General features: G+C 37.9%; 1 protein-coding gene across 3 annotated transcripts in view; it reads right to left on the bottom strand.

Annotated features, from left to right (window-relative positions):
- Positions 1-21,754, bottom strand: part of Mettl15 (methyltransferase like 15) — a 189,034-nt gene that overhangs the window by 98,276 nt on the left and 69,004 nt on the right. For all 3 annotated transcript variants that reach the window (XM_006500379.4, XM_006500378.2, NM_029790.3), the window contains exon 3: positions 980-1,116. In XM_006500379.4, coding sequence (XP_006500442.1) covers positions 980-1,116 — 137 coding nt within the window. The remainder of the gene's footprint in view (positions 1-979; positions 1,117-21,754) is intronic.

Consider the following 21,754-nt stretch of genomic DNA (forward strand, 5'->3'; position numbering starts at 1 on the left):
GTTTTCCTTATTCCAGGGGCTGAGCATGAAAGAATAAAAATCCCTGTTCCTGAAAATAGTACTTAAACATAGAAACAGTCACTTAAGCTCCAGGACACTTTCTCTTCCAAAATAATTTCTTAAAGGCCGTGTGTGTGTGTGTGTGTGTGTGTGTATGCGTGTGTGTGTTTATGCATACATGCATGCTTGTTCAAGTGAGTGTACATGCCATGGCATATATGGGGAGATTAAAGAGAGTTCTTTGGAAAACTTGTGAAAGTTCTTTCTGTCCTTCTATTATGTGGGGGTTGAACTCACTTAGGTGCTGAGCCACCCCTGTGGTCTTATTTATTTATTTTTTAAAGATGGCAGAGTGAGAGCCAACGAGTTCTAGCAAAATGATAAATCACTAAGTATGTGGATTTCAGAAAGAATTCAGAAAACACAGGTACATTATTGTGATATACATATAAACCTTATAAGAGCTCATACTTTATTTTTTTAAACATATAGAAAGTAAGTACTAAAATTTGTATTGTATTGAGTTGTGTAATATTTTGAAAAGCTCACTTCATATGATGCCCAGGAAGCCTTGAGTTTCTGGGCTCAAGATTAAGTTAAACGGGCTTCAGCTTGGTGAGCCAAACATGCTAGATGCTAACATCACTGAATACAGCTAATAACAGTGATAGCCTGACGATATGTCAATTGTCAAAATATTTTTGTTGAAAATTTACACATATCATTAATCTTGTATACTGGAGTCATTTTTTTTGTATTATGATTCTACAGATTTAGAAAAAATATAGGCATTAATATCATTGCTTTAAGTGTCACTGAAAATATTCTTCACATTAGTTCTTTCTTTTGTAGGTGTGGGTGTGAACAGTAAAATAGCCAGTAAGAAAAAACAGACCAGCACTCAAGAGGAAGTGAATTTCAGGGAGGTAGAGCAAACATGGTAAACTTGAGCACAAGTATTATATGGAGTATTACTTACGGATACAGTCTTGAAAGCTGCTCAGCTATTGCATAAGCCACTGGGTCCCGGTCTAAGGCATAGACCATAACATCTGGTTCCTTCTGCAGAATGGCTCTTGTATGTCCTCCTGAACCAAAGGTCATATCTAGGAAAACCTTAACAACATAGAAAAAGAGAATTTCTCTTTACCATGTACATAACATTTATTCAACTACTTAAATTTACAGAAAGAGAAAATTATACAGATAGGAACAAATAAAAAATAGTATTGGTTGCCTTAAATTATTTTTTGTCAGGATTGAGATTTGGATGTATTTTGAGGTATAAGTACACACACACACACACACACACACACACACACACACACACACACAAGCAACAACAACAAAAAAAACCTGATTACAATAAGCAGCAAAATAATACATACCATACACTGGAAAAACAGGAAACATTAATATTTCATCATGAGGTTAAATTGTCACATGGCTGTGATATTTCTGTGCTTCATAGCTAACAGAAAGCTAAATTATTTCTAAAAACTTTTCATTGTTAGAGATGGCTTAAAATTGGTGTATTACCATCAAAACAATCATCCATCAAAACAATCATCCATCCTGACCAAGTAGGTTTCATTCCAGGGATGCAGAGATGGTTTAATATACGGAAATCCATCAACGTAATCCACTATATAAACAAACTCAAAGACAAGAACCACATGATCATCTCCTTAGAGGAGGAGAAAGCCTTTGACTACATCCAACACCCATTTATGATAAAAGTCTTGGAAAGATCAGGAATTCAAAGCCCATACCTAAACATGATAAAAGCAATCTACAGAAAACCAGTAGCCAACATCAAAGTAAATGGTGAGAAGCTGGAAGGAATCCCACTAAAATCAGGGACTAGACAAGGCTGCCCACTTTCTCCCTACCTATTCAACATTGTACTTGAAGTCCTAGCCAGAGTAATGTGACAACAAAAGGAGATCAAGGGTATACAAATTGGAAAGGAAGAAGTCAAAATACCACTTTTTGCAGATGATATGACACTATATATAAGTCTCCCTAAAAATTCCACCAGAGAACTCCTAATTCTGATAAACAGCTTCAGTGAACTATCTGGATATAAAATTAACTCAAACAAGTCAATGGCCTTTCTCTACTCAAAGGATAAAACGGCTGAGAAAGAAATTAGGGAATCAACACCCTTCACAATAGTCACAAATAATATAAAACACCTTGGCGTGACTCTAACTAAGGAAGTGAAAGATCTGTATGATAAGAACTTCAAGTCTCAGAAGAAAGAAATTAAAGAAGATCTCAGAATATGGAAAGATCTCCCATGCTCATTGATTGGCAGGATCAATATAGTAAAATGGCTATCTTGCCAAAAGCAATCTACAGATTCAATGCAATCCCCATCAAAATTCCAACTCAATTCTTCAACGAATTAGAAAGAGCAATCTGCAAATTCCTCTGGAATAACAAAATACCTAGGATAGCAAAAACTCTTCTCAAGGATAAAAGAACCTCTGGTGGAATCACCATGCCTGACCTAAAGCTGTACTACAGAGCAAATGTGATAAAACCTGCACAGTACTGGTATAGTGAAAGACAAGTAGACGAATGGAATAGAATTGAAGACCCAGAAATGAACCCACACACCTTTGGTCAATTGATCTTCCACAGGGGAGCTAAAACCATCCAGTGGAAAAAAGACAGCACAAACACCAGCACAACTGGTGGTTATCATGTAGAAGAATGGAAATTGATCCATTTCTATCTCCCTGTACTAAGGTCAAATCTAAGTGGATCAAGAAACTCCACATAAAACCAGAGACAGTGAAACTTATGAAGGAGAATGTGGGGAAAAGCCTCAAAGATATGGGCACAGGGGAAAAATTCCTGAATAGAACAGCAATGGCTTGTGCTGTAAGATTGAGACTCGACAAATGGAACCTTATAAAACTGCAAAGCTCTGTAAGGCAAAAGACACCATCAATATGACAAAAAGGCTACCAACATATTGGGAAAGGATCTTTACCTGTCTTAAATCAGGTAGGGAATTATTATCAAATATTAGAACTCAATAAGGTGGACTCCAGAAAATCAAATAACCCCATTAAAAAATGGGGCTCAGAGCTAAACAAAGAATTATAACCTGAGGAAGACTGAATGGGTGAGAAGCACCTGAAAAAATGTTCAGCATCCTTAATAATCAGGGAAATGCAAATCAAAACAACCCTTTTATTCCACCTCACACCAGTCAGAATGGCTAAGATCAAAAATTCAGTTGACAGCAGATGCTGGCGAGGATGTGGAGAAAGAGGAACACTCCTCCATTGTTGGTGGGATTGCAGGCTTGTACAACCACTCTGGAAATCAGTCTGGCGGTTCCTCAGAAAATTGGACATAGTACTACGGGAGGATCCAGCAATAGCTCTCCTGGGCATATATCCAGAAGATGTTCCAACCGGTAAGAAGGACACATGCTCCACTATGTTCATAGCAGCCTTATTTATAATAGCCAGAAGCTGGAAAGAACCCAGATGTCCCTCAACAGAGGAATGGATAAAGAAAATGTACATTTACACAATGGAGTACTACTCAGCTATTAAAAAGAATGAATTTATGAAATTCCTAGGCAAATGGATGAACCTAGAGGGCATCATCCTGAATGAGGTTACCCAATCACAAAAGAACTCAAATGATATATACTCACTGATAAGTGGATATCAGCCCAGAAACTTAGAATACCCAAGATATAAGATACAATTTGCAAAACACCTGAAACTCAAGAAGAATGAAGACCAAAGTGTGGACATTTTGCCCCTTCTTAGAATTCAGAACAAAACACCCATGGAAGGAGTTACAGAGACAAAGTTTGGAGCTGAGACAAAAGGATGGACCATCTAGAGACTGCCATACCTGGGGATCCATCCCATAATCAGCCTCCAAACGCTGACACCATTGCATACACCAGCAAGATTTTACTGAAAGGACCCTGATATAGCTGTCTCTTGTAAGGCTATGCTGGGGCCTGGCAAACACAGAAGTCGATGCTCACAGTCAGCTATTGGATAGAACACAGGTCCCCCAATGGAGGAGCTAGAGAAAGTACCCAAGGATCTAAAGAGGTCTGCAACCCTATAGGTGGAACAACAATATGAACTAACCAGTACCCCCCAAGCTCGTGTCTCTAGCTGCATATGTATCAGAATATGGCCTAGTTGGCCATCATTAGGAAGAGTGGCCCCTTGGTCTTGCACACTTTATATGCCTCAGTACAGGGGAACGCCAGGGCCAAGAAGTGGGAGTGGGTGGGTAGGGGAGTGGGGGGTGGGTCTGGGGGACTTTTGGGATAGCATTGGATATGTAAATGAAGAAAATACCTAATTAAAAAAATTAATTAATAAAAAAATTGGTGGATCTCAGTTTATAATGATTTTATTTAACTACTTTAAATAGTCATGAATGTGGGAATAAAGGATGCTCCTAGAAACAGCCATAGAACAAATATACATATGTACGTGTGTATGTATGTGTGTATAATCTGAAAAAGAAAAAATTAGCAAACAAAAGACCAAAAAAAAAAAAAAAAAACGTAAAAGGCTTTTTACGTCTAAACACCTGAGACAAAGACCATTCTTGTCGTGAAATTTAATGTACATGTTTAAATTAGGTATGTATGTTTCTAAAAAACTACCAATGCTACAAAATTCAAGAACCTTTAAATTTTTCCAGCATTTAAAAGTAAGAAGGATAAAAGACACAGGAAATATTATACAGACTGAGCAGGTTCTATTTATTTATATAAATATGTATGTAATGGCAATTAATGAATTAAAGAAAGCTTTGAATTTGAAAGACAACAAGGAGTAGTATATGGGGTGTTTTGGAGGGAGAAAAGAGAAGAGGGAAATGATATAATTATAGTCTACTTTTTAAAAATTTTTAATTATTTTATTTACTTATTTACATTCCAGTCATCCCCCCTTCCCCGTCCCCTGTCACCTGTCTCCTCTTCCCCAGTTCCTTATCCCATTCTTCCTCCCCTTGCCTCTTCACCAGGCATCTCCCTTCCCTGGGTCCTCAAGTCTCTCCAAGATTAAGCACATCTCCCACTGCAGCCAGACCAGGCAGACCTCTGCTGTATATGCACAAGGGGCCTCAGACCAGCCCCTGTATGCTCCTGGTTGGTGGCTCAGTCTCTGGAGCTCCCTAGGGTCTGGATTAATTAAGATTGCTGGTCTTCCTATAGGGTCCTTCTCCTCTTCAGCTTCTTCAGTCCTTCCCCTAATTCAACAACAGGGGACCCAGCTTCAGTTCAATGTTTGTGTGGAAGTATTTGCAACTGCCTCAGTCAGCTGCTGGTAGGGCCTCTCAGAGGACGGCCATGCCAAGATTAAGCTTCCCTTTGTAAGCACATCATAGCAACAGGCCTTGGTGTCAGCCATGAGATGGATCCAGAGTTGGGCTGGTCATTGGACCATCTTTCCCTCAGTCTATTCTCCATTTTTGTCACTGCCAGTTCTTTTAGACAGGAACAATTATGGGTCAGAAATATTGACTGTGGGTTAGTAACCCCATCCCCACCACTTGAGGCCTTGCCTATCTGTTGGAGGTGGACTCTTTCAGTTCTCTCTACCCAATGCTTGGCATTTTAGCTAAGGTCAACCGCTCTGAGTCCTGAGGGTCTCTCACCTCCCAAGTCTCTGGTACTTTCTATAGGGTTCCCCACCCCGGCCTCCCACACCCTGAGGCTGCTCATTTACATTCATTCTCCTGACTCTCTGGCTTCATCCTGTCCCCCAGAACCCCACAATCTACTTGATCCTGTTCCCCTTTTCCCTTGCCACTCCCCTTTCACATCCAGGTCCCTCTCTCCCTCTGCCTCCTATTATTATTTTCTTCCTTCTTCTAAGTAGGAATGAAACATCTTTACTTGGGCCTTTCTGCTTGTTATACTTCTTCCGGTCTGTGGGTGGTATCCTCAGTATTCTGTATTTTTGGCTAATATCCATTTACTATTGAGTACATACCATGCATGTCTGTTTGAGTATGAGTTGCCTCACTTGAGATGATATCTTTTAGTTCCATCCATTTGCCTGTAAAATTCATAATGTCCTCATTTTTAAATAGCTGAATAGTATTCCTTTGTGTAAATGAAACACTTTTTCTATATCCATTCTTTGGTTGAGGGACATCTGGGTTGTTTCCATCTTCTGGCTATTACAAATAGGCTGCTATGAACATGGTAAGAGTACATGTCCTTGTGATATGGTGGAGCATCTTTTGGGCCAAGAGTGGTATAGCTGGATCTTCAGGTAGAACTATTTCCAATTTTCTGAGGAACTGCCAGATTGAGTTCCAGAGTGGCTGTACCACTTTGCAAACCCACCAACAATGGAGGAGTGCTACTCTTTTACCACATCCTGCTGAGCATCTGCTGTCACTTAGTTTTTGATCTTAGCCATTCTAATTGATGGAATCTCAGGGTCGTTTTGATTTGTACTTCTCTGGTGACTAAGGATTTTGAACATTTCTTTAAGTGCTCAGCCATTTGAAATTCTTCAGTTGTGACTTCTCTGTTTAACTCTATACCCTATTTTTTTCATTGGGTTGTTTGGGTGTTTGGAGGTTAATATCTTGAGTTATCTATTTTGGATATGAGCCCTCTATTGGATATAAGGTTAGTGATGATTTTTTCCCAATCTGTAGGTTGCCGATTTGTCTTTCTGCCTTACAGAAGCTTTTCAGTTTCATGGGGTCCCATTTATCAATTCTTGATTTTAGAGTCTGAGCCACTGGTATTTCGTTCAGGAAAATGCCCCCACCCCGCCCCTGCCACTGTGCTAATGAGTTTGAGGCTCTTTCCTACTTTGTCTTAGATTCAGTGCATCTGGTTTTATGTTGAGGTTCTTCATCCACTTGGATTTGCGCTTTGTGCGAGATGACAAATATGGATCTATTTTCATTCTCCTACATATAGAACACAAGTTAGGCCAGGATCATTTATTGAAGATGCTTTCTTTTTTTCTATTGTTTGTTTTTTATTTCTTTGTCAAAGATCAGGTTCATAGGTATGTGGATTTACTTTTGGGTCTTGGATTTTATTCCAGTGATCAACATGTCTGTCCCTGTGCCAATACTATGCAGTTTTTATCACTATTGCTTTGTAGTACAGCTTAAAGTCAGGGATGGTAATTTCCCCAGGAAATTTTTTATTGTTGAGAATTATTTTGACTATCCTGGGTTTTTGGTTTTCCACATTAAGTTGAGAATTGCTCTTTCTACATCTGTGAAGAATTGTGTTAGAATTTTGATGGAGATTGTGTTGAATCTGAAGATTGCCTTTGGTAAGATGGTCATTTTCATTATTTAATCCCATCTATTCCACCTTCTAAGGTCTTCCTTGATTTCCTTTTTTTAGGGATTGGGAGTTTTTGTCATACAGATTTTTCACTTGCTTGGTAAGAGTTATACCAAGATATTTTGTACTATTTGTGGCTATTATGAAGGGTGTTATTTCCCTAATTTCTTTCTTGGCCTGTATATCATTTATATAAAGAAAAGCTACTGATTTGTTTGAGTTAATTTTATATCCTGCCACTATGCTGAAGTTGTTTTTCAGCTGTAGGAGTTCTCTGGTGGAATTTTGGGGGTCACTTATATATACTATCATATCATCTGTAAATAGTCATACTTCGACTTCTAGAAAATGCCATTCTGTTCTACCTAACGATATTATTTCTCATCCAAACCATGACTCTTTGGAGAGTGAATAATTTGCCAATAATGATTTTGCCAGGATAGAATAATACATTAGGATTCATATCTTTATATGGATTATTCTAGATATACAATGTAGGAACTAGACCTCAATCCTCTTAATAATTTTATTTGGCCACATTATAGACATATTTGTAAAATTACAGTTGTACAAGACCCCTGATGATCTGGACCATAAGAAACATGTGCACAAATTATTTGGAAGTTAGGGCAGTTTCTAAGCAATCTCACAAAGTCATACATTTAACTCAATGGGCTGTTTCGATAAGCTCCGGGGGAATATAAAATTTAGACAGTCATAATAGTAGATACAATGAGAAATAGCCTAGGATTATCAACCAGACTTAAAACATGTTTAAGTATACATGTTAAAACTTTATATACAAACTTCACAAGAAGAAAAATTCCTGAAATGGATTAAAGTTTGTCTCCTCCTTGAACATTAAAACCTATTTTATCTGGCGGAAGTCTCACTATGTAGAAAGAGGAAGGCCATTAAACAGAAAGAAATACAAGCCTGGTAAAAATTTACAGCATTGCTAACATTTTTTTTAACTTATGCATTTTTATGTTATATGCATACCATCAGTCTTCTATATAATGTCTCTACAAGAATGTGTGTGTGTGTGTGTGTGTGTGTGTGTGTGTGTGCTAGGTTTCATGTGATTTCAGGGGCTTTGAGTTCAGGTTCTCACACATAGTCTTTTCCTCAGAGCCAGCAGAAAAAATGTTTTCAGAACTTAAACTTATACTGTCAGCATCAGCACATAAGCATGACTATATATTTTCCACCCCTTTAAACAATAATTTTACATTTTAAGAAATACATGTGTAGAGGGGATGGAGAGATGGCTCGGTGGTCAAGGGTACTAGTTCCTCTTCAAGTGGACCCAGGTTCAGTTCCCAGCACCCACATGACAGCTCACAACAATATGTAACTCCAGTTCTAGAAAACCCTAAGCTTTCTTGTAACCTCTTCAAGCACCAGACATGCACATTGTGCACAGATGTTTACACAAGCAAAATACACGTGTATGTAGAATATACATTAATAAATATTTTAAGAAGAAAAATATATGCATATCTCATTGCCTCCCAGTGTCCAGTCTCATGCACTTTGTGACTAGGCAAAATACCTTCTGTTTTTGAAAGGAAATAAAACTTGAGACCTGTGATTCATGTAATGTATGTCAAATAGCCCAAAGAGTTGTTTGTGAGCTTTGAAACCTGGGGCTGAGAACATAGCAGAACAGGCCAGGACATGCCCTGGCAGGCCCCTTGTTAAGACATTACTGAGGCTGCTAGGCAATAAAGATAAAGAGAGATAAAGAGAATGACATGCCAGACTGGCCGGACACCTCCCTATCTCCCACCCTTCTGACCTAAGTTAAATGTTAACAGCCTGCTAATGTTTAAATGGACCAATCATGTGAAACTGCGCCAATTCCTCCCCCAGCCCCACCCCTTTTCTATAAAAACCCCTAGCTTCCAAGCCTAGGGGTTAAATCCATTGTCTCCTGCGTGAGATACAGTTCGACCCAGAGCTCCGTCATTAAACTACCTCATGCTTTTACATCAAGATGGCCGTCTGTTTGTGATTCTTGGGTGCACGCAGAATCTGGAGTGGGGATTTCTCCACTAGGTTCTTTCATTTTAAAGCCATGATTTCAGCATAGTTTAAACAAAGAACTTTCCCAGACAAAGCTCATCTGATATCAACATCAATTATTGCCAGAATACTGGACTTAAATAAACATTATTCATTTGATTTACTTTTCCAAAGTCAAGTAATGTTGTGGATAGCCCTGGGGCTAATTATATTTGATGTAAATTCCGTTCTCCTGTGCAGTGGTTGTGAACCAGGAATGAGTCAGCACTCAGGTGATTTCCTGTAAACCTGCTTCCCGCCTTAATTTGTAAAATAAAAAAGAGCAGGTGATTGGCCAGAAAAAGGGAAGGTGGCCTGGAAGGTGAGGGGAAAAGAAGGAGAAAATGGAAGAGGGAGAGGACTCAGAGAAAGAGGAAGAAGAAGAAAAGCGGGGCAGAAGCACATGGCCTAGAGAAACTGCAAGTTCTAAGGGGTCTCACAGATGTGGAAGGTGGTGGAGTAGAGGTAGACCTGCCCAGTCTTGGCGCACAACATGTATTCAAATTAATCGAGTTTTGTTTTCATTGCCAGAGCATATTTGGGTTGGAGATTTACCGCAACAAAGTAAGTTCCAATCAGTTTCTGAAATTTTCCTTATTTAAAAAATTTTGGAATATGTGAAATGATAGTTATAATTCACATGATTTTTAAAAATATAGCATGATTATGTTCTTGGAAATGTACTATGAATCAAGGAAGTTTCTTCATGAGGAGAAACACTATTTACTACTTGCCAAAGGTAACATACAACTCATGTTACCTGCTATAAATGAGTTAATTAAAAAAACAAAGAAACAGAATCTATTGACAGTAAATCTCTTCTGGATAGCTTACTTATTACATTATTAACTTACTAATGACAATGTCATTTTAGTTCTCTGAGGTTTACTAGTATCTTCTTCTAAGAAGAAATGGAAATGATTTTACAGTTTACCAAGCATGAGAGTGGACTAATAAAACCTCAGGGTAATAAGTGGACAAGTAGAAATAGTCCACTTCTTAAGAGAAAAGGCATGTAAGAGATAACAATGTAAAAGGAGATCAGCAAACAAGAGGAAACCAACTCTAGCTCACGAACTCCATGTCTTACAAGTGCGCTTTCAAAACAAAATAAAAGGAAAGAGAATGACATAGGACAGCAATTAAAATATGACAAGTACATCAGGAAACACGGCAGAGATGGCACTATTAAACAAGGAAGTATAACCATTTGTGGATCAACCACCTCAACTGGGATTGATTAGGTCCTCGAAAAATGTCTTCCATCCATGTTTCTTCCTTCTCTTCCTCTATCGCTCTGTTTCCCTCAGCCTCTCCCTCTTCTTCCTCCTTCCCACCATTTCACTCATGCCAAGATGAGTTCTGAGATGCGCTTGTGTATCTCCTGCAATCTTCCTTCTCTTGTTACTCAGACCTTTTAAGGATATATGTTCCTTCTGGGTTTCTACCTGTTGTTGTTTCCTTTTGTTTTGTCTTTGTTGTTGTTGTTTGTTTAGCACAGAAAAATTTTGTTTTATATTTCCTATCTTTTGGAGAACACAAAAACATTTTATTGAAAAACGCAGCATCTTTTAGTAAAAATATACAAAAGATGCTGGTTAACCATCAGAGAACTTGTATTTAAGAAGAAATAATTCTCTGCAATTAGATAGAGGAAAGAGAAAAGATGGGCAAGTCATGACTTCATTAGTATAAAATGAGAATAGTTTGCTGGCTAATGGACTAAAAGGATGAGCCCTGGGTTATAGATGCCACATACGTCTTGTGATATTTCTGTTCCTCTGTGGCACTAAAGAGAATGACTTTTGGTTTTAGTGTGTACGTATAGGCAAAACAAAATGACTCCAGGGAGGTTCACAGAGGCATGAAGTGAATCTGTGCCCTTCAGGAGGAGGAGGTATATAGGGAGAATGGAAGAAAATGTCCTCTCAGGATGAAAATAAAAATGGCTAGAAACCAGAAACAACCCAGATGTCCCTCAACTAAAGAATGGGCAAAGAAAATGTAAACCACATTTTACACAATGGAATACTACTCAGCTACTAAAAACCAGGACATCATCAAATTTGCAGGCAAAGGGATGGAACTAGAAAATATCCTGAGTGAGGTAACCCAGACGGCAAAGGATATGTACAGTATGTACTCACTTATAAGTGGATTCTAGCCATAAATTACAGGATGTCCATGATACAAATCATAGTCTCAAAGAAGCTAAAAAAAAAGGAGGGGCCAAGCAAGGACCCTTTACTCTCACTCATCCAGAAATTACAATAATCATCAAGGCAGATGGAGGGAAGGATATGGGTATGAGGGGAGATGGGAAGGGAAATGGGAGTGGGTGTGGGAAAAGCCAGGAGAGGGGACCAGGGAAATTAAGGGAAACTGGCAATAGGTGAGGCTCCCTGAAATCTACAGGGATAACTTTAGCTGAGACTCCTACAAGTAGGGAGTATAGAGCCTCAAGTGGCCACCTACTATAGCCATGCAGGAATCCCAGTGGAGAGATAAGGACACCAACTCTCTCTCACAAAACCTTCATCCCAAAATTTGTCCTGCTTACAAGAAGTGCCAGGACAAAGATGGAACATGAGAGACACTTGATTAATTTTAAAAGGAGAACTCTTTGATAAAGTGCCCTTCTCTATTTTATTTGATTTATTTTTGTTGAAAGTCTATTTTATTAGATTAAGAATGGGTACTCCAACTTGTTTCTTGGGTCTATTGGGGGCCCCACTTCCTCAGAGAAGAAGGGAAGGAGGAATGGGGGATAGATTGTGAAAGATTGTGACCAGGAGGAGAGCAGAGAGTAGAATATAAAGTGAATAAGTAAAAACTAAAAATGAAAACAAAACAAAACCCAACAACAAGCAAGAGAGAAATCCTTATTAACATTAAGAATTTATAATCCATTGTATTGCTTAATTCTATAACATGATTTTTTGTTGTTGTTTTTGGCAATCTTCACATTTAAGATGAGAAAATAAGTATTGTTTTACTTTGGGTTAACTAGTGTTAATGTAGTACAATTAAATAATATTTTATCTTTACAATCATCTAAAAAAACAAAAAAATTACATTGTTCTACCTATTTCCCAAATTACCTGAATCACAGTTATAGATCTGATTTGAATGCAAGAAAGAATAAATTACAGAGCAAACAGTGATATAACTGACTATTCTATCCTTCAACTTACAAGGAGACAGAAGTCAAAAAGGAAGCTGGTTGAGGACGATGCTTCCATTAAATCCATCATTTTTGTGATTTTTCTATTTCATCCCTTAATACTCCCTGTAAAAATTACATGATATCATTGAAATGAAAATTTGTTCTTTGAAGGTATTAGTTTTTCTTAAGATGGGCATAGGCCTAAGTATGAACTTTGTTCCATATGTCTCCACCATACTTAAAAACATCTATTTTTCAACTATTTCACTTTGTGTAGCATCTTTATGAAGATAAGCCAGCTGAACATATTACACAAATAAAACACATGTTCAGCATGATACCTGGTACACATATAACTTTCTATTTGTCACAGAGCCTGATCAAGACAAACTAACTCACAGGTTATAGTCTTAAGGTTGAACTGTGAAATGTAAAAGTAGTAACAAAAATTAAAATGAAACATGAACCATGGGTTAATAATCCTACATAATTTTAGTTTAATTCCCTGCTCATACAAACATTCAACTTCCTGACTCTACTGAACCCTACACCTGCATGTTTCCTACATTTGGGAGTCTCTAAGATGTAAAGTGATAGAGATCAGGGTACTTGATCAACAGAGACTTGAAAATTGATAATTTATATCTTTTCAATATAGCACCTCTAATCATTAAAATCTTTTTAAATTTCACATAGAAAAAACTACTGCTAAAATTGGACATGAAGAAATTTTTATCCACAAACAACATGAGGGCACATCTCGCAATTATATTTTCCTAATGTTGATTAGTCATTTCCAATCTGTGCAAAACTTTAATAGTAAGTTACCATCTGAATTTGGAAACAATATGGCCTAACTTCATAAGATTTCTTCTTAAGAAATTTTTCCTGGCAGTTTTAAAATTTTATTTTTTTAAAGAAATAATGTGCTTTAAAAATATTTACAGTTACATTTCACTTGTTAACAATAAATTTCACCCTGGATTATTGAAATACATAAAACATACACTTAACTGTAGGGATTTTTAGGAAGTAGTTAACATGTGCATGGCATTCATTCATAATCTGTATAGTCACTGAGCTTTCTGTACTGATACTGCTATAGGAGGCAATATAAATATTGTGTATTGGCACTCTAATTTGATGTGGTAGCTTAAGTATGGTTATAAATAATTGTAATATTAATAAAATGAAATATAAAAAAGGAAAAAAGATGTGAGAAATGAACAATTCTCAAATACTTTCCAGATGTTTTGCTATTGACTGCAACTTAATCCTTCCTTTATGTCATATGTTAGTTAGCACTGTGAAACAGACAACTTAGGGAAAATGTTGAAAACAAGGTATCAAGTCAAATTATGCTATTCCTAAAATACCAGGGCAAAGAATTTATATGATTTTACCTAAAAATGAAGGTCTTTGAACATTACTCTTGTCAGTGATAGTGGGAGAGAACCCATAGCCCTGTGCATGTTAGGCAAGCATTGAAGGATTTTTGAAGTATAAGCTCTTCCTGAATAATTTAAGAGCCAATAGCATTAAATGGGTAGCAGGATATAAGAAATAGTGGCTAAGAGGCTTCCAAATATCAAGCAAGAAGACACTAAATGGGATGAAGGAAGGTTTATAGCAAGAATATAACAAAGTGTATCCTATATCTGTTGAGCAGTTATTTCAAGTCAGAACAACCTGAAACATTTCATCTTTATTATTTATTCCTTGATAAATAAGCATAAACCCACATGCAACCAAGTAATTCTCAAACTCTGGGATACCATAATTAGCAATACTATACAGAGGACAAAAAGGAAAGTTAAGAAAGTGTTAAATAAATTGTCTAATCATAGTGAATGTCAGTTACATACTGCAAAATATTTTTGTTTCCTGAACCTATACTATGATCTATTTTGCTTTTGTATCAATAGATACAAAATAATAATAATAGTAATAATAATAATTAGATTAATTGGATGAGATGGGTGGAAAAATTAGAGCTATATCAACCGGTCCTAAATCATGGCTTCTGGGTAATAAAGGGCTATAGGAACCACTCATTACACAATTATGCCTTTACCTCTCACTGCACACTACAGAACACTTCCTCTGAATGAGGACTAATTATTTTCTGTCTTGAATTGAGAATAGCTATCATTACTGAAAAATGCCTCTCACAAGATTGGGTCAACTAACATTCCATCCTGGAAAGAACTCTCCAGACCAATGAGCCACAAGACGCAGAGCAACAAAAGGCTCTGTACTATAAAAATTCATGTAATTTTGTAAATCTTAAAAAATTCTCATCTCAGAGAAAAGTATAACAAGATCATTTCAGAAAACACAACTTGATGGCATAATTAGGGCAGAGGCAGAAATGAGATTAAACATTTCTTGAGTGAAGAAGATGGAAGTATTTATGTGGGCGTGCTTAGCCATCCATGTAGGTGTGTAGGCAGGGGTCAACTTTGGGGGTTTTCCTATATCACTCTCTGCCACAGTTCCTGAGATAAGGTCTCAGTAGCCTGGAACTTACTGTTTTGACTAGAATGACTGGGCAGGCAGCCCCTAGAATACATCCATCTCTAACCAATCTAATTACTGGAGATACAGGGGGGCTGCACCATGGCCCAGCTTTTATGTGCCTGCTACAGAATTTGTACTGAAGTTTTCATGGTTTTGCTACAAGCTCTTTACCCACTGAGACATCTCTCCAGCTAAGACAAGCATTTCTTCTCTGTTCCTTCCATACAGCTCTCCATACCTGGAGTTAAGCATGATAACATGGATTTTTATTCTCAGTAGCCAGTACTTGGCAAGTTGATAGAGAAATATAATCAGTCCCAGACATATCTAGCAAGTACTACATCACAAAACCCTGACTCAACATTAAAAATAAAAATGGTAATGGAAAATGTTTTTTTTAGCAGAAGAAAGAAAATGTAAAGTATGAGAAGGTGTAGGTATCTTGATGAAAAAGAATAGGAATTTCAAGAATCTCACAGTGGACAATAGTCATGATGCCCTACACCTGGACAGCCCCACAGACATCACATGTGATGGACTAGCTGTGGCATCTTTTGCTGGAAGGATGCTGCCAAAGAAACAGCTACTCTGACTTCCTTTATAAAACTTTCAGGCATTCAATCAAGAGTTTGGTGTAATAACAGCTGATTACACAGTTACATTTTGGTCTGACAAACAAAACTTCATGTCAACCTAGATTTGAAGAAGGCTACTTTGCTTTGTGGGGTATGGTATGTGGTTCAGTCAATGCATGATTACTTTCACCTTACGAAACAAGACATACATTAATCATGATATCTAGGAATATTCTGTCATTAGCCTTGTCTCATTATGTTTCCCTATAAGCTACACAATAAAAAGCTTCACAAACTCTCTAGCCAAACCAATGGCCTTCATATGGTAAATGGGGCCATAGTGGCAAGAAAATCATCAATCTTGCTGAATCTTGCCCACAGTCCATGGATATTTATTTATTTATTTATTTATTTTAATTTTTATTTTTTGCCTGTTCTTGTTCTATAAGAAAGACAAACCTACCCTGGCTATTTTCTTAACCACACTCTCGAAATTAAATTAATACCAACAGTGTCAGTTTTATCTGTTACAGATGCTACCTCATGAGCCAAGGCTGTATTCTGTCATTAAATGACTGTCACATGTTCTTCCGGATCTTTACCATGGCTTAAGTTTTTAGCTGACCTCTTAAATCAACCCTCCTCTGACGCATGCTGAGGAGCCCTCCTTCATAGTTCCATTTGCCTGTTCAAAGCAGTTAGAGCAGTGGACTCCTCCAGCCTTTTAGTGTGGCCCATGAGAGAGGAAAGGACTAGGAGTAAAACAGATTCCTAATAGGTACACAGATGAGATTACACAGAAATAGATAATAAAGATGGGGGCTTCAGCTTCTTCTCTACCCTGCTGAGCAATGGTCTGGAAGGCTTTTTCTCCAGCCAGTGGAACCCTGCTGCTAGAGAACCAATTTGACAAGTTTAAGGCTGGATCAAAGTTTTCCTCAAAGTTCTTGGGCCTAATCAGCCTCCCTGCTTTTTGTCAAACTGAAGGCCATAAATTAGAGTTGGTCAAAGACCCTTGAAACCCCCAGTCTTTGAGCAGAAACTGAGTTTTGCCTCTTGAGCACCCTCTCTCATTTATGGACTCTCTCTCTCTCTCTCTCTCTCTCTCGCTCTCTCTCTCTCTCTTTCTCACACATACACACACACACAGACACACACACACACACTCTTTCTGCCTTTCCTTTACATGTGTATTCATTAGCTTTAGTGAAAGGCCCTTTTTACTGGCAGTTGAATATGTATGTATGTATGTATGTATGTATATATGCATGCATGTATGTACGTATATATGTACATATGTGTGTGTATAACATCTTACAAAAATTATTTAGCCGTGTAAATCTAAACATTTTTGTGCTGTAAACTTGAAGCAATGAAGTGAGTGCATTTCTAAAGGAAGATGTTGAAATGAATACTAAAAATTAAAATCTATTGCAATAATAGTTCATTAGTACATGTATTAGCAAAGAAGTCTGATTCCTAGCAATAATAAAATTGTTTTATTATACTTATATTTTAAATATATTTTATTATAAAATATATTATAATATATTTTAAATACATTATAATATATTTTAAATACATTATAAAATATATTTTAAAATATAATTCTATTTTAAAAGACTTCCTAATTAAAAAAAATGTATGTGAAAGTACAGAATTACATATACACACACTAGAAATAGACTCAGGAAATACTGTGGCCTTGGAGGTGACTCACCAGGCATCTGCGCATCTGCAACACACAATATAGAGGAGACTCTTAGATGTATTTGGAGAGAAATGATCTTTTTGACAAGGTTATTCGAACATTCTGATAAAAAAATATAATGTGTGTAGCTAATTCCAGACCAGCTGCCCATGATGCTAAATCACTTTGCTTGGTAAGTTCTTTCTTCTCTTCGTTCCCTCTCCCCCAGTGCTAGTTACAAACCTAAAGCCTGTGATCCCTCCTCATGTGTGGGCTTACTCTGCCAAGCTGCTTCAAGGCTCCTCCACTCCCCTCCACCACCACCCACATGCCACCTAGATCCAGACTGGTGCCTGTATCTTTTGTCTTTTCTGATGAAGGGATGAGATGAGAGCTGTACCTGAGCTATGCAAATAAACAGCTTGAGCAGAGCACAGAGTCTTTCCTTCTTTGCTCTAACTATCCCTAGGCCTAGGCCTGGCAGCTTCTAGCCTTACAATCTAACCTTCCAACTTGACTAATTCAATCCAGCTTCTCTCAGCTTCTGAATGAATTGCTCTCTTTAGCCTCATACTAACTTTGGAAATATGTTCCAATCTTCTGGCTCCTTCTCATTCACTGGCTTGCTCTGTTTACCTGTGTCTAGCTTGTTCTCTCTGCAACCTGTCTCTATATAACTATCCCAGTAAAACTGCCACATAAACACACCACATACCACTCTTTTCTCTCTTGCTGCTCTTATGTTGTCTCTTCTGCTGTTCTTGTGTGAGGTGGGGGTATCCTATCTCTGACTCATTCTGTCAAATCTTCCTCTGATTCATCACTTTTTTCTACGAACTCCCTTGATTCATTACTGTCTTTAATGCTGCCTATATTATCTACCTAGTAAGCACTTATACAGCTTTATTGTGACTATCATACAGGCTTATATGAAAGAAGAAAATCTCTCAGAATAATATAAAAGTTACAGTACAAACAAAACAAACAAAGTTTCTCCTTTCCCATCTTGTCAGGTGCTGTTGTTAGAACAATGGCTCACACTGCACAAGTTCCCCAAGCACTTACTTCAGCTGGTACTTTTCTAACTCTACTCTATTTACAAATGAAACAGTTATGTGCTTTAACAAAGAATATACTTGATCAAGTTTAAAAATAGCAAGTCAATAGCCAACACCAAATTAAATGAAGAGAAACCTAAAGCATTTTCAATAAAATCAGAGATAAGACTCTCCCTATATCTCTTAATTATCGTACTTAAAGTTTTAGTTAGAGCAATAAGACAACTAAAGAAGATCAAAGCGATACAAATAAGGAATCAAAGTATTGCTATTCGCAGATAATAGTATGATAGTATACATAAGTGACCCCCAAAATTCTACTAGAGAACTCCTACAGCTGATAAACACATTCAACATAGTGGCTGGATACAAAATTAACTCAAAGACATCAATAGTCCTCCTCTACACAAACAAGCTGAGAAAGAAGTTAGAGACAGCACCCTTCACAAAGGCCACAAATAACATAAAATACCTTGGTGTAACTCTAACCAAGAAAGCAAAAGACCTGTATGACAAGAACTTCAAGTCCTTGGATAAAAAAGATTAACTTATTGAAACTGGTCCTCTTACCAAAAGCAATCTACTGATTCAATGCAATCCCCATCAAAATCCCAACATAATTCTTCACAAATCTTGAAAGGGCAATTCTCAACTTCATATAAAAAAAAAATTTTCAGGAAAGCCAAAACAATTCTGAACAATAAAAAAGAAAAAACAAAAACAAAAAAACTTCTGGAGGTATCACCACCGCTGACCTATGGCTATATTTAAAGCAATAGTAAGGTCTTGATATAGAGAAAATGTCCTGAACAGAACATCAATGGCTTAGGCACTACGGTCAAGAATTAATAAATGGAACCTTATGAAACTGAAAAGCTTCTATAAGGCAAAGGACACTGACAATAGATGAAAAACATCAGCCTACAGACTAGGAGAAAAATCTTCACTATCCCTTCAACTGATAGAGAGCTAATATCTGAAATATATAAAAAGCTCAAGAAGGTAGACTCCTAAAAAACAAATAACCCAATCAAAACTGGGGTACATAACTAAACAGACAATTCTTAGCAGAGGAATCTTGAATGACTGAAAAGCATTTAAAGAAATGTTCAACATCCTTAGTCATCAGAAAAATACAAATCAAAACAACCTTGAAATTCCACCTTACACCAATCAGAATGGCTAGGATCAAAAACTCAAGTGACAGCGCATGCTGGTGAGGATATGGAGAAAGGGGAACACTCCTCCATTGCTGGTGGGATTGCAAACTGGTATAACCACTCTGGAAAACAATCTAGAGGTTCCTCAGAAAATTGGAAATAGTTCTACCTGAAGATCCAACTATATCACTCCTGGGCATATATACTACATCCACTCTAGTGAATTCTGCTTGGTAGGCCTAAAAGCCTGGAAGCAGTCACAAGGCAAAGAGTTTCACAGAAACAGCCTCCTGGAACCTTGGCATTCCAATAGCCCTTATAATCAAATCCTGTCCCCGAGTTAGTCGGCGCATGGATCTGTGTGCTCTCTTTCATTATTGTTTTATTATAGGTGCCTTTAAGGATTGATTTTGACATACAGCTAAGCCTCCACCAGTGTTCCAGTGGTTCCTCAACAATCCTTAAAGCTGACCCTGAGCTTGTAATTCAGTAAGAGTGTTACCTATTCAGTAACATTCAAATTCACTTCTAGTAGAGACAGTGAAAATAATCAGGCATCACTATTTACTGGAACAGAGCTAGAAAAGCTAGGTCTAGTCTGCATAGAAATTACTTTGGACAATAGCAGAGTCACACCCAAACACAGGAATACACAGTGGCCTAGGAAATGGGTTAGTTGTCACATGAAAGGGTTCTTAAGAGGGAATTCCCTGTTACCCAGTGCAGGTTTTTTTTCACTAGGCCCAGAGGAATAGCATAATCAGGTATTTACTAAAGAACCCTGGTGGTGGGTTTAACAATAGACTAGCACTGGGCATGGTGGTGCACACCTTTAATCCCAGCACTAGGGAGGCAGAGGCAGGCAGATCTCTGAGTTCGAGGCCAGTCCAGTCTACAAAGTGAGTCTCAGGACAGCCAGGGCTATACAGAGAAACCCTGTCTCAAAAAACCAAAAAAAAAAAAAATGTCTGGTGTTCCTTTGGACAAAATACAGATTCAACACTCTCTTATGTTTGCATCTGTTTGTCATTTCTCGCTGACCCTTGCTCACCTGCCACCAGAAACCCGTTCCCTATAGATAGGAGGCCCAATCGACATTAGTCTGTAGCACATATACCCAAAATATGTTCCACCATACCTCGAGGATATGTGCTCAATTATGGTTAAAGCTTTAATTATAATAGCCAGAATCTGGAAGCAACCCAGATGTCCCTCAATCAAGGATTGGATAAAGACAATGTGGTACATTTACATAAGAAAATGCTATACAGCTACTGAAAACAAGGATATCATGAATTTTGCAGGTAAATGGAACTAGAAAATATCCTGAATGAAGTCACCCAATCCCAAAAGGAAATGCATGGTCTCACTGATAAGTGGATATTAGCCAAAAACGTACAGAATATACATGATACACCACACACATCCAAAGAAACTAAAAAGAAGGAAGGTCCAAGTGAAGATACTTGAATCCCCCTTAAGAGGTGGAAAAATAGTCATTTGAGGCAGAGAGTCCCAGAGGGTCAAGAGAATGAGTGGAAATACATAGCTGCCAGGGGTCAGGGATGGAGAAATTCTCTATGAAGTCTCAGAGACCCCAGATGAAGGAGGCTCCCAGGAGTCAATGCAGGGGACTTTAGAAGAAATGCCCAACAGCTGGGATATAAAACCTGAATACTACCAATAGCCAGACAAGACTCCCAATGGAGGGATAGGGACACCAACACACCTTCAAATCTTTGGACCCAAATTAGTTCTAACTAAAAGAAATCCAGGGATTGGAGCAGATAATGAGGGAATAGCCAATCAGTGGCCAGTCCCATGCACCAGGACCAAACCCTAACACTATTACTAGTGCTATGTTGTGCTTACAGACAGGAGCCTAGCAGAACAGTACTCTGAGAGTCTCTACCAAGCAGCTGACTGAAAAAGATGCACATACATACAGATAAACACTGAACACAGTTTGGGGACCTTTTTGGAAGAGGTAGGGGAAGAATTGCAGGCCCTCAAAGAGATGACAACACTACTGGAAGACCAGCAATGTCAACTCACCTGGACTCCTGGGAGCTCCCAGAGACTGAATCACCAACCTGAGGTCCCTGACACATATGTGGTAGATAGAGGTCTGCCATGTCTGACTTCAGTGGTAGAGGACACCTAATCCTGCAGAGACTTGATGAAT

The sequence above is a fragment of the Mus musculus genome, chromosome 2 (genome assembly GCF_000001635.26).
Source record: "Mus musculus strain C57BL/6J chromosome 2, GRCm38.p6 C57BL/6J".
NCBI classification, from domain to species: domain Eukaryota; kingdom Metazoa; phylum Chordata; class Mammalia; order Rodentia; family Muridae; genus Mus; species Mus musculus.